At 41.3% G+C, this 14,922-nt stretch overlaps 1 protein-coding gene across 1 annotated transcript in view; it reads right to left on the reverse strand.

The window, feature by feature from the left end:
- Positions 1-297: 297 nt before the first annotated feature.
- Positions 298-14,922, reverse strand: part of LOC308700655 (uncharacterized protein) — a 23,367-nt gene continuing 8,742 nt past the window's right edge. The window contains exon 2 of the mRNA XM_081382377.1: positions 298-2,136. Coding sequence (XP_081238503.1) covers positions 1,109-2,125 — 1,017 coding nt within the window. The 5' untranslated portion in view covers positions 2,126-2,136 and the 3' untranslated portion in view covers positions 298-1,108. The remainder of the gene's footprint in view (positions 2,137-14,922) is intronic.

Raw genomic sequence — 14,922 nt, forward strand, 5'->3', positions numbered from 1 at the left:
GTAGAATTGAAACTAAATTCTAAAAATTAAGGTAACTTCACTGGAGCGCTGAAAAGACATACGCATTATACCTTCGCCCACACCGTTGGATTCTGACGAACATCATCATTGTGACAAATGCATTTTAATAAAGACTGATATTTGTTTTTGTTTTCTGGCAGTATAGAAGAGGAAGAATGGTTGGAGTTTGGAAGAGAAGAAATGTTTGGGGATCAGGAATAAGGATTTTTACATTTATCCTTAATAAATGTTTTATTAGGGGTAAATAGTTCTCACTTTAGATTAAGTCACACAAAAGTCAATGTAAGGCAAGTTTATTAATATAGCACATTTCATACACTGGTTATTCAAAGTGATTTACATAAAAAGGATTTAAAAAGAATTATAAATGAATCCCAACAAGTGAATAGAAAATAAGAAGATCATTGATTAAAATTGATTTAAAATGTAATTAAAAGAATAAAAAAAGTACACATAGATGACAGTTAAACCTTAAATTTGCATCAATTCCCTTTATACATGAGCATTTATTTAGGCCTACTATGATTTAATAACTTCTTAATGTTAGGATGAACATTAACAACTTTAATACATGGTTTAAAATACATCAGATAGGTGTATTTATCAAGTTATTAACAACGTATTAAAAAACATTAAGTCTTTATATATGAGCTAATATAATTAAAAAATGAATTGTTAATTACAGTGACAATGAATGAAGAACTCACTATTTGTATTTAGCCTCTTCATGTGTTAACGATACTATTAGTAATAAACTATGAATTAACTGATGTGCTACCATGGAAGGGTGTAAGACACAAAGTAATAGATAAAAAACTTATGATGATTAAAAAGATGAATACAAAATTAATTAATAAAGATTAATATAATTATTTAATGCCGATTATTAACAGTAGGTTATTAATTATGCTGATACAGATAAAGCCCAAAAGTTTTACACAGAAAGCAAATAAAAAAAACAAGCTTTTTATGAATTATGCATCAAACTACTTACTTTATACTTTGTATGTACTGTAATTAAAGCAATGCTTGCAGCAGATATATAATAATTGCTTAAGAAGTCAGAGGTATTTTCTTGTAGCCGGTGTTAGGCAGGCGGCAGCGGGACTTCAGTCGGAGGGTTCGTCTTATTGGTAATCTTCAAATCCCGGCAGAACAACACCGGTTCTGATCCGAGACCCATCTGGTACTGCCACACATACACACGCTCGTTTGGCTTCAGCTCACATGATAGTTCCTCTTCCACCATAGTCTCTTCATTCCAGTTTTCCTTCTCAGCGTTCAGACTTGAACCTCCGTATTCTGCCGTAAAGGTGAACTGATACTTTGCAATTGATTCTGCAAGTATTCCAGCTGAGATCGTGGCTGACGCTGATATCTTCCAGTTGTGTGTGATCTGGGACATCTTCTCCTTACTGTATCCAACCTTTTTAGTAACTTTCCTTCTCCATGTCACTGGTGTGGGACTCTCATTATGTGCAGTTTTAATGTTCACCCACTTGCCGAATGCTGGGCCGCTGGTTTTGGCCAGCCCTCCTGGCAGGAAGTTCAGAACATCGGGGTGAAAGGAATGGACACCAACACAGCTGTCTTTCTGGAAGTCGTCACCTTTGTAGTATTCAACTCCCCAATTCGAGGCTGGCTTGAGGAAGTAGTAGTGATCTGGCAGACCCCAGTAATAGAGACCATTTCTGCAATTGGGATGCAGGGGAAATTCATTAGAATTGTAGTCACTACTCAGGTCTGCTGTTCTTCTGTAAGTGCTCTGGTAGATGATGTAAAACCAGCCAAAGGCTGACAGGTAATGGTCTCCGCCCTGAAACTTGGGATGAAGGGTGTAGACTGAGGAATCAGTGTCTTCTGTCAGGTCATAGACTCTGCGGATTTGATTACCCTTAATGATGTAAAACCATTTAGTGTCACCAATGTAATGGTCTCCGTGTTGGCAGGAGGGGTGCAGAGCTTGAACACTGAGGTCTGACCCTGCTCTGAAGTTACTTGACCTCATATAGCAGCCGAGATCAGAGCGGATGATGTAGTAGTGAGTCTGACATCCACAGAAATCAACTCCTTTCATTTTGTGCCTGGGAATAATGCCTGCCATTTTGCCTTAACCTGCAACACAGGATAACAAATCAATCAATCAATAAATAAATGTTCAGAGCTAATTGTTTGCTCTTAATCATATTTTTTTATATATACATGGTTTTGAGCTATTTTCCCCACACTCTTTAAAATAGTGAAGGTCACATATGAAGATGCACTCCTGTAAACAGTGTAAATATAGTGTAGCGCAGCAGTGTGTATGTAATAGTTGTGATTTGCTGTTTTCTTTGGCACTTTTATGGAGGCATGTGGGCAGCAATATATAATTTGAAATGTAACTTGCAAAATGACAATGCATTTCTGTATTTAAATTAAGTTTTCATACCATATGCAATGTTTTGAGAAAAATGATAATTCAAATTCAATAATATAAATTACATTTGCTATTTCCAACACTGCTTTTAACATATATATTTTAACATTTTAAAAGATGCAAAAATCAAATGAAAATGCATTACAGAAATTATTAAATATGTTTAACATGTTCAAGCAAAAATAGCAAAATTATCATTTATAGGCTATTTATATTACAATTACACTCACAGTTAAGACACTTGCGATTACATTTTCATTATATGTCCCGCAATGAATGTAGCAAAATTTAACCTGTTAACTGTCACCCCCCTTTTTTTGAGTAGACATGAAAATGCACATTTCGAACTTAAATGGTTGTAATTAAAGAATGCTTTGGAGTATAGACATACAATTGGTCTTGTTTTAAAGAAGACATTTGGCAGATTTTTGTAGAAGTGAAATAAATTAAGAAAGTGAAACAGAAAAAAAAAGTTATAGAAGTTTGAGTTTATGGAAATGTAAAATGTAAAAAATTTAATTATTCATATTTTATATAAAATATATATTTTTAAAACCTGGGTGACTCTAAAACTGCAAAAAAATCAAAGTAAAAAATCTGAACAAGTTGTGTTTCAAAATTTAGGTTGATATCTCAAAAAATGAGCTTTCAGTAAGATTTTGTTTGTGCGCAGTACCAAACATTTTCACTAGGTGACAACTAGACTCCATTACTGCCCATATAAGGACGCCTCCATTTCCATATGCGGTTTGAGTGATCATCTGAACCATTATTTCCACAATTTTTATACAATTTATGAAGTAGACATTCTATTCAGAAGTAATATGGGAAGTTTGGCAGATTTTGATATGAATTCAACCTCTAAGAATCACATAAAAATGTTCATTGCTATTTCAAAATAAAGGTCTGAACACGCCTTAGGAATACGAAAATAGTCTTGTTGCAAATTGATAAATTACGGCTCCTCTGTAATTTATTTTGAAAATAAAATATGAAAACTAGAGATTGTAAGCTTTCAAATGATATATTGTCACGGTTCACGGATTCATTGACTCGCCTTGCTATGTGTGTGCGTGTTGTATGAATGGGCGCGGCTCATCAGCATGGCTCGTTATCGCTGATGAGCTGATCAGCGCCAGCTGTTTTGAATGAGAATGTCCTATATATTGTTTGTCACCTCGTCTTGTCTTTGTCAGATAGTTGTGGAGGTTCACAGGCTCAGCTCACAGTTTTCTCTTCCTTGCTCCAGTTCCAATTCTGAGTTTCGTCTACCTGTTCCGAGGATTGGGTTCTAGTTCCTGTATTCCTGTTCCGAGCTTCGTCTGCCTGTTCTGAGGATTATCTGCGGTTCGTCCGTTGCTGTCTGCCCACTGAGTCCTGCGTTGCCGAGCCTGAGTTTCTACTGTTGCCTTATATCTCTACCTGCACTTCATCTTCTATTGTGTTAATAAACACCAGTATTCACTTGCTATTGAATCCTTGACTTTTCATTCGTGCCATGACAGAACCATCTGACCGGATCATGGATTCAGCGAGTGCAGCCACATTGGAACAGATGTACGCCGGTAATCACGCCCGCATGGACCGTCAGGATGAACAGATCGGTGCCTCGGGTCGGGCGATACAGGCTCTGGTAACGCAGGTGTCCGAGCTCACCTCTCAATTACAACGTCTGAGAGGTCCCGCTGCGCCAGCACCTCCCCCGCCTGTTCCCCCGGAACCTCTCAACATCAACCGACCAGAGCCGCGCATCCCCACCCCCGAAAGGTATTCTGGAGAATCGAATATGTGCCGAACCTTTCTAACCAAATGCTCGATTTACTTTTCTCTTCAGCCTGTGACGTTTTCCTCTGAGGAGAGTAAAGTGGCACTAGTGATGACACTGCTATCTGGACGCGCGGCTCTGTGGGGAACAGCGGTGTGGAAGAATCAACACCCGTGCTGCTCCTCGTTCCAAGCCCTCGAGCAAGAGATGAGCCGCGTGTTCGATCGCGCGGTCGCCGGACGCGAGGCGGCTCGCCAACTTGCCGATCTCCGACAGAACAACAACTCGGTTTCCGACTATTCCATCCAGTTCCGGACGTTGGCCGCCGAGTGCAAATGGAACGAGGAGGCGCAGTGGGACTTGTTCCTGCATGGGTTGGCTGATCGTGTTCAAAAGGAGATCTACACGTTGGATTTACCCAAGACTCTTGATGAACTGATTGAACTGGCGTTACGAGTCGATGCACGATTACAACAGAGAGCTAATCGGTCTTTACGGACTCCAGTGGAGGATTTCGCTGAGTTTCCCAGTTTCAGGGGAGTGAACACGGTCAGCCCCTCGAACGATCCTGAGCCCATGCAGGTAGGTCGAGCTCGGCTCTCCCGGGAGGAGAGAGAACATCGGCGTTCGAGAGGTCTGTGTCTCTACTGTGGGGAGGCCGGCCATTTCATCTCCAACTGTCCTTTAAAAGGCCAAGCCCGGCGGTAGGACGGAGGCTACTGTCGGGCGGGATATCCTTGACCAGACCCTCGAACGCCACCTTCCTCCCGGTGAGACTCCAGTGGGCAGACCACACCTTCAACGGCCAGGCGCTAGTGGATTCAGGAGCGGAGGGGAATCTTATGGACTTTTCCTTGGCACAGAAACTTCACATCCCCATCACACCGCTGGAGCACAGTATCACCATTCACGCACTAAATGGACAGGAACTTCCGGGCATCACTCACACCACTGGACCCATCACACTTATCACCTCGGGTAACCACACTGAGAGGACCTCACTATACCTCACTCAGTCACCTCACGCTCCCATTGTCCTGGGTCATCCGTGGTTGGTGAAACACGGACCCAGGATAGAGTGGGGTCAGAACTCCGTGTCCACTTGGAGTAATCAGTGTTATGCCTCATGTCTTTCGTCTGCTGTTCCGTCTGTTTCTTGTTCTGTGTTGCAGGAGGAGCCAGTGAATCTGTCTAACGTGCCACCAGAGTATCTCGACCTGAAGGAGGTGTTCAGTAAGTCTCGGGCTGCTTCTCTTCCTCCGCATCGTCCCTATGACTGTGCTATAGATCTACTGCCAGGTACGTCTCCGCCTAAGGGCAAGTTATATTCACTTTCTGTTCCAGAAAGGGAGGCTATGGAGAAATATATTTCTGATTCTCTAGCAACTGGATTCATCCGCCCTTCCTCTTCTCCAGCGGGGGCGGGATTCTTTTTTGTGGGGAAGAAGGATGGTTCACTGCGACCTTGTATTGATTACCGGGGGTTGAATAACATCACGGTAAAGAATACTTATCCTTTGCCGTTGATGTCTTCAGCCTTCGAGAGGTTGCAGGGAGCATCAATCTTCACAAAATTGGATTTACGTAATGCATATCATTTGGTTCGCATCAGGAAGGGGGATGAATGGAAGACCGCGTTCAACACCCCCAGGGGGCACTTTGAATATTTGGTTATGCCGTTCGGGCTTTCCAACTCCCCAGCGGTCTTCCAAGCACTCATCAACGACGTGTTGAGAGACATGGTAGACCAGTTCATATATGTTTACCTGGATGACATATTGATTGTTTCTTCGTCTCTCCAGGAACACGTTCAACACGTCAGACGAGTGCTTCAGAGATTGCTAGAGAATGGGCTTTTTGTCAAGGCGGAGAAATGCGCTTTTCATGCACAGTCTGTTCCTTTCCTAGGGTACATCATTTCGTCTGAGGGAATGCGAATGGATCCTGAGAAGGTTAAGGCTGTGGTAGAGTGGCCAAGTCCAGATTCCCGTAAGGCCCTACAGAGGTTTCTGGGGTTTGCCAATTTCTACCGGCGTTTTAATCGCAATTTCAGCCAACTAGCCGCGCCTCTGACTGCCTTGACCTCCCCCAGAACGGCGTTCAGGTGGTCAGACACAGCTGAGGCTGTGTTTGCTAAACTGAAAGGCCGCTTCGTTTCAGCCCCCATCCTTATAGCCCCTGATCCGTCACGTCAGTTTGTGGTGGAGGTCGATGCATCAGAGGTGGGGGTAGGAGCAGTGCTATCCCAGCGTTCTCCCACAGACGACAAGATGCATCCCTGCGCGTTTTTGTCCCGTCGCTTATCGCCTGCTGAACGTAACTACGACATTGGTAACAGAGAGTTGTTGGCAGTTAAGTTAGCATTGGAAGAATGGCGTCACTGGTTAGAGGGGTCGGGGGTACCTTTTATCGTCTGGACCGATCATAAGAACCTGGAATATATCAGAACCGCCAAAAGATTGAACTCCAGGCAGGCTCGGTGGGCACTTTTTTTCGGTCGTTTTGATTTTTCTCTCTCGTACCGCCCGGGTTCCAAAAACATCAAACCCGATTCTTTATCGCGTATTTTTGACCATTCCGATCGCCCGTCAACTCCCGAGTGCATTTTACCTGAGACCCTATTTGTCTCCACACTCACATGGGAGGTCGAGTCGAAGGTCAAATCGGCCTTAGAAGGGGTAACGCCTCCGCCCGGTTGCCCACCGAGTCGTTTGTTTGTGCCGGAGGGATTACGGTCCGACGTCATTCAGTGGGGTCATTGTTCCAATGTAGCTTGCCATCCAGGAGTTAATCGCACTAGTTTTTTAGTCAAGCAACGGTTCTGGTGGCCACTGATGGCTCGTGACATTCACAGTTTTGTTTTGGCTTGCTCGGTTTGTGCCACTGGTAAGACTTCCAATCGACCCCCAGATGGGTTACTTCAACCGCTGCCTGTCCCTTCAAGACCCTGATCCCACATAGCGCTAGATTTTATCACCGCCCTCCCACCCTCTCAGGGCAATACGGTCGTTTTGACTGTGGTGGACCGGTTCTCGAAGGCGGCTCATTTTATTCCCTTGCCCAAATTACCCTCAGCCAAGGAGACAGCGTTGACCGTTGTTGATCACGTCTTTCGCTTACATGGCCTCCCGATAGACGTGGTTTCTGACAGAGGACCCCAGTTTGTGTCCAAATTTTGGCGAGAGTTTTGTAAGTTACTGGGAGCGACTGTCAGTCTGTCCTCAGGGTTTCACCCCCAGAGCAATGGTCAAACCGAGAGAGCCAACCAAGATTTGGAAAGGGTGTTACGATGTTTGGTCTCCAAGAATCCTTCCTCCTGGAGTCAGCAACTTTCTATGGTGGAGTACGCACACAATACGTTACCAGTGTCGTCCACGGGCCTATCTCCGTTTGAATGTAGTGTAGGTTACCAGCCACCAATTTTTCCCAGTCTGGAATCCGAAGTCGCAGTCCCCTCCGCTCACGCCTTCGTCCAGAGGTGTCACCGCACATGGATTAGAGCCCGTGAGACTCTGCTCCAGGTGGGGGCGCGCACCAAGGCTAAAGCCGATCGCCACCGGTCCAAGCCTCCCGTATACGTCGTTGGTCAAAAAGTGTGGCTTTCAACCAGGAACATTCCTCTCCGCTCCGTTTCTAATAAGCTTGCTCCCAAATTCATTGGCCCGTTCACGGTCACCAAGATCATTAGTCCGGTGGCAGTCCGCCTCAACCTTCCTCCAGCGTACAGGAGAATTCACCCCGTTTTTCATGTATCCAAGATTAAGCCTGTGTTTCGATCAGCGATTAACCCGCCAGTTCCGGTTCCTCCCCCGCCGCGTCTCGTAGATGGGGAACCTACTTATTCGGTCAATCGTATACTGGACTCAAGGCGGAGGGGACGCGGATTCCAGTACTTGGTGGACTGGGAAGGTTACGGTCCGGAGGAGAGAAGTTGGGTTCCTGCTAGGGACATCCTGGATCACTCCCTTATCGATGATTACAATCGACAGGTAAGGGTGTCTGGGAACGCCAGGCGGCGTTCCTAGGAGGGGGGGTACTGTCACGGTTCACGGATTCATTGACTCGCCTTGCTATGTGTGTGCGTGTTGTATGAATGGGCGCGGCTCATCAGCATGGCTCGTTATCGCTGATGAGCTGATCAGCGCCAGCTGTTTTGAATGAGAATGTCCTATATATTGTTTGTCACCTCGTCTTGTCTTTGTCAGATGGTTGTGGAGGTTCACAGGCTCAGCTCACAGTTTTCTCTTCCTTGCTCCAGTTCCAATTCTGAGTTTCGTCTACCTGTTCCGAGGATTGGGTTCTAGTTCCTGTATTCCTGTTCCGAGCTTCGTCTGCCTGTTCTGAGGATTATCTGCGGTTCGTCCGTTGCTGTCTGCCCACTGAGTCCTGCGTTGCCGAGCCTGAGTTTCTACTGTTGCCTTATATCTCTACCTGCACTTCATCTTCTATTGTGTTAATAAACACCAGTATTCACTTGCTATTGAATCCTTGACTTTTCATTCGTGCCATGACATATATAGTTTGTCAAGATTAGTTTAGGTTTAGTATAGGATATTACTGTTTTAAATATGTAATGAATTTGGGCCCACCGGTGGGCCCGTGACAGTTAACAGGTTGACTTGAAAAAAAAAAAAAAAAAAAACATAATCCAAAAACAAAAACCATACTGATTGTGATGCATTCTACGCGTGCTGTTTCCATTCTATCACCACTAGAGGTCACCTGTTCACTATTAAGACTTTTTCACTGCACACACAGTTACAGGTTACTTTGGACTACATTTCCCATACTTCATTGCTTTGATTATCTCCACACCTGTAGTCAATATCAGGGACTATAAATGACTGATACATGAGCTCACTGGTGGCGGAGTATTGGTTAACTATTGTGAACTTTACTGAGTGTTCATTCCTGTGTCTGCCTGCCTGCCTGCCTGCCCGCCTGTTTTGTGACCTTTCTGTTTTGGATATCTCCCTGTCTGCTGCCTGCCTCTGATACCTCTGCTTTGTCCTAGTGATGGCCAGATCGAGGCCTCGTGAAGCAAATGAAACAGTTGAACCAAATGTGCCATATTGTTTCGAGGCTTCGAATCAATCTGACACCCGTCTCAACGGTGACACCTAGTGGTCACTTGCAGGTGTTGATCTGAAACAACCTTGACGAGCCATTAAAAAAATGCGGGTTTTTTTTATTATTATAATTTTCTAATATGTGAAGCTTGTAACCTATAGGCTCCTCACTGTGCATAATGTTATTTTGGTCATGAAAAATGAATATTAATAAAATAATTCAAGCCACAATGTCTCACTTTTTTAGAGATTTTTATTAAAAAAATATTAATTTCTCTGCTGTGGAAGGACTTAGCCTACTTCTTTTTTTACAGATAATTTCTCCTATGGGATGATTATAGTCTCAAAAAGATTAACACGTGTAAGCACACTTATTAATGAACTTGATACATGTTGCAGAAATGTTTTATCCATGCCTTTCAACTTGCGTGTGCAAAATTCAAAATTGAATGAATGTGAAGCAATTTGTACAAATAGAGACATTTTTGTGAATACAAATGTTTTCCTTTGTATTAGTGTATCATAGTTTGCGCATGCAACACAGAAGATGTGCATGTGTGGATCAGGTGACACGCGTGCATTCATTGACGTCTCCTCTGAGTCGATCTCATTTGATTCATTTGAATTTTGAGACTTTCTTTTCGCGGTTTTTAAGCATTTCACAACCCACACACAAACAACTACAAATGAATAGGCCTGGTGCTAATTATTAATGTGTGCACAACTACCCATCTATTTGACAAATTCACAAATGTGCGTCACTACATTTAAACTAATACAATACAACTTGTGTGTGCAAAATCCAAAATCACATGAATGTGCAGCATTTTGTACAAATAGAGACATAGTTGTTAATACAAAACCTCGATCTTGTATTAATGTAGGCCAGAATTTGTGCATGCAACAAGTAAGATGTGCATTTGTGGATCAGGTGACACGCGTGCATTCATTGACTCGTTTCTGAGTCGATCCTATTTGATTCATTTGGATTTTGAGACTTTCATTTCGCAGGTTTCGCTTGCACGATCCACACACAGATGTCTGAGTAAACCTGCTACCACTAGATGGCAGTATTCTGCTAAAACAGACAACGGCAGCATAATAAAGCGTTCTTCCCCATTTAAGACGCTTAATGAGAGTGATATTGAAGCACCACATTTAGTACACAATATTGGCCTACCTTATTAATAAAGCATACTTTATAGAGGCAAACAGATTACATCAGATTATGAACAACACCCATAGAAAACCACTATAAAACGCTTAACGTGCAATCGCGCGTTGAATGTTCAATAAGGTGTATAAGGCTACTGAGTTTAAATATCACCGTCTTACTGCATTGACGTTAAGCTTTTTCTTTATAATATGCTCTATGGGAGGAAAACTATATAGCCTACAGACAAGAGCCTATATGAACGCGACGCGCGGCGTTTCATGTTAATGGCATTTCCCTTCCTGAGCCTGTTAAAAGAAGCTTAACATGAAATTCTGCAGTTGCGTTTAACTTTGCGTGTGTATGGGAGAGAAACGCTCCGAGAGCGCAGTGAAGTAGGCCTACGTTTTAGGTTTGATATTCGCCGCATTTTCTAAAGGGACCATCTGCAAATTCCACTCACAGTCAAAAAATATAAACGTCCAGTCATTCATTCAAATGAATACTTCCAAGGTTGTGGTAAATGCCTAGTGGGCAGACTGACTTAGCCTACTGTATGTCCAGCCAATATCCCGATTGAACAGTACGATTTTTTAAATTAGCCTACTGTAAATTGTTTTTCTATTCATGTTCCAAAGGTTGTATTACGTTAGTGATAGTCAGGTGAAATGTTGCATTATTCACCTTTAGTAAGTCACCAAAAACCTGTTTGGTTAATTACAGTAATTTTTGTTAAAAAAAATATTGTTTACTGTAAATAGGCAAGGGCGGTATTTGGACAATTTCACCTGTAGTAAGCCAGTCTAGTCACTAGGAACATACTACAGCCATTTTGAACATGAAAAAACCCTTTTAGTGAATTACAGTATTTTTCTGCAGAATACAGGCTACATACAGTACATGAAGTAAAGTAAGAAAGTAATTAAGCTACATTTTATTTATAAAGCACATTTAAACATAGCAGGGCTATCCAAAGTGCTGAACAAAGTAAAAACAAACAGAATAAAGCATAGAAACAACCAAACAGAACAGGCAGAAACAGCATCAGGAGATCATTAAAATGCCAGGGAATAAAAATAAGTTTTCAATTTAGATTTAAAAATAGCAATTTAAAAATGAAGGGAATACTTGTCCAAATTTTACTTGTAAATCCGTCTTACAGGAACCTTCTACAAGCTTTGGAATTTGAAAATGTCTGTTTTTAAATATTAAAAGTAATTTGAATGAAAACAACTTATACGTTTTAACGCAGTGGAATTGGCCGACGTTCCCTTGTGCATCATGAGCCGTGGTTAGCGCGTCAAAGCAATCTCATGTACAAATATGCAGCTACACACGTAGGGCCAGTTGATTTTCAATTAATATTTCATGTCGATATACAATGGTTGCATATTGTTAAAACTAATCGTGCTATAGTAAGACTAGCCTATAACAATGGCTTAAGGGTCAAGGGAAAACAAATGTACTGTGAAAATCGTCTATAACATTTAAAAACAGACATTTTCAAATTCCAAAGCTTGCATACTATGAATATTATGTGTAGTCAGATAAAAAATAAGCATAATATGAACGCAACTGCGAAACATTTTTTTTTAACAGGAAGGGAAATGCCATTAACATGAAACGCCGCGCGTCGCGTTCATATAGGCTCTTGTCTGTAGGCTATATAGTTTTCCTCCCATAGAGTATATTATAAAGAAAAAGCTTAACGTCAGTGCTGTAAGACGGTGATATTTAAACTCAGTAGCCTTATACACCTTATTGAACATGCATCGCGCGATTGCACGTTAAGCATTTTATAGTGGTTTTCTATGGGTGTTGTTCATAATCTGATGTAATCTGTTTGCCTCTATAAAGTATGCTTTATTAATAAGGTAGGCCTATATTCTGTACTATATTTGGTGCTTCAATATCACTCTCATTAAGCGTCTTAAATGGGGAAGAACGCTTTATTATGCTGCCGTTGTCTGTTTTAGCAGAATACTGCCATCTAGTGGTAGCAGGTTTACTCAGACATCTGTGTGTGGATCGTGCGAGGCGAAACCTGCGAAATGAAAGTCTCAAAATCCAAATGAATCAAATAGGATCGACTCAGAAACGAGTCAATGAATGCACGCGTGTCACCTGATCCACAAATGCACATCTTACTTGTTGCATGCACAAATTCTGGCCTACATTAATACAAGATCGAGGTTTTGTATTAACAGCTATGTCTCTATTTGTACAAAATGCTGCACATTCATGTGATTTTGGATTTTGCACACACAAGTTGTATTGTATTAGTTTAAATGTAGTGACGCACATTTGTGAATTTGTCAAATAGATGGGTAGTTGTGCACACATTAATAATTAGCACCAGGCCTATTCATTTGTAGTTGTTTGTGTGTGGGTTGTGAAATGCTTAAAAACCGCGAAAAGAAAGTCTCAAAATTCAAATGAATCAAATGAGATCGACTCAGAGGAGACGTCAATGAATGCACGCGTGTCACCTGATCCACACATGCACATCTTCTGTGTTGCATGCGCAAACTATGATACACTAATACAAAGGAAAACATTTGTATTCACAAAAATGTCTCTATTTGTACAAATTGCTTCACATTCATTCAATTTAGAATTTTGCACACGCAAGTTGAAAGGCATGGATAAAACATTTCTGCAACATGTATCAAGTTCATTGATAAGTGTGCTTGCACGTGTTAATCTTTTTGAGACTATAATCATCCCATATTCTCCAGCCTTTGAAAAAATCCTCTCACAAGGGACACTTGTTGCTGGCATACAAAGATATTTTTTAGCAAGGACATACAAATGAGGAAAGATTACTGCTCTCTCTTTCCAGTAAGTTAGTGGATCATGAGTTCTGGGCAAATATGCATCGTTGATGTATTTTTTCACTTCCACTGTGGCATCAGCTGCAGTATATTGGGTACTCATATGTAGACCTATAAAATGTATATTCACACAATGTTATATTATATTATATTCACATTGAAGCTATTTTTAACATGATTGGCAGTTGTGATTGGGACATTAGGTTGTAGGGCATTGGGCTATGGACTTTATAAACAGTGTCCCAAAAGGTTGTAATTATATTTCAATTATAATTATATTTCAATTATAATTATATTTCAAACAATGCATACATTGCATAGATGGCCCAACAGTGTCAGTAGCAGGCCTAGGTAGCCTACAGGGGGAATGCCATCCTCTGCACCCTGCAAAATGGCAGGATGAGTGCTCCTCAAATGGCGCATCATAGATGATGTATTGTTGCAGTAGGCTAGATACCGATCACAATACACACATCTCACTTTATTTGGGGTTTCTAAATGGAAATGCTCCCACTCCACAGATGTACGGGATCTCTTCTGGGGAGCCTCCATTTTATCTATCCAAATCAATCTATCTATCTATATGAATCTATCTATGTATCTAGATATGTATCTATAATCTATGTATCTATATATGTATCTATCTATAACATATGTATTTATATATGTATCTATAATCTATCTATATATGTATCTATCTATAATATATGTATTTATATGTATCTGTAATCTATCTATATGTATCTATCTATTAGCCTAATCTGTCTATGTATATCTAGGCTATGTATCTATTAATGTGTCACTATACTCTGTCTGTCTCTAGCATCAGTCAATGTGTTGTGTAAATTTAAATGTAAGCCTAAATTGCCTATAACTAATCAAATCGCACTATGTCACTATATCACCAAAAATCCGCTACCTCAAAGTCAAACTCCTCTCACAAAAACCCACGAGGTCAAAATGCGTTTATTTCACTTTTATACAAATGTGCGATTGTGTGGTTTGTTCCCGACCGTGTCAATCAAACGCTGATTCGGCGGACCACACCTGATGAAACACTTAGTGAAACACTTCGAGGCTTCGTTTGGTCATAGTCACGTGACATGGGTGTTTCGAATCACGCTTCGGATCAGTGTTTCGACACATCTGCGCTTCGGGATCTCGCAAAGCTTCGGAACGACTGTTTCGCTTCAGCCATCCTTACTTTGTCCTTCGACTCTGAGTGTTTGCTGCCTGTCCTGATCATCTGCCTGGTTTTGTACTACTCTCTACCGGTTTTGAACGCATCTCGCTGATTAAAAGATTTGCACATGGATCTGCACGCCTCTTGTATCTGTCCCACCGTAACACTGATAGAGCAAGCAATAATCTGAGACAAAGCATTTTCAATTCTCCATTTATTGCGGGATATTTAGCCTGATGAAAATGCAATCGCAAGTGTCTTAACTGTGACTGTAAATGCAATAAGGAAAAACAACATTTAAGTGATAATTTTGCAAAAATGTTTGCTAAACATGTCAAATAATTTCTTTAATACATTTTAATTTTGCAACTTATAAATTGTTAAAATATATGTTTAAATTATTTGGCAAAAGTAGTGTTGGAAATAGCAAAAAAATAAATAATATTAATGAAATTGAATTATCATTTTGCTCCAAACA

Source organism: Scardinius erythrophthalmus (assembly GCF_964197995.2).
Source record: "Scardinius erythrophthalmus genome assembly, chromosome: 13".
Classification (NCBI taxonomy): Eukaryota; Metazoa; Chordata; class Actinopteri; order Cypriniformes; family Leuciscidae; genus Scardinius; species Scardinius erythrophthalmus.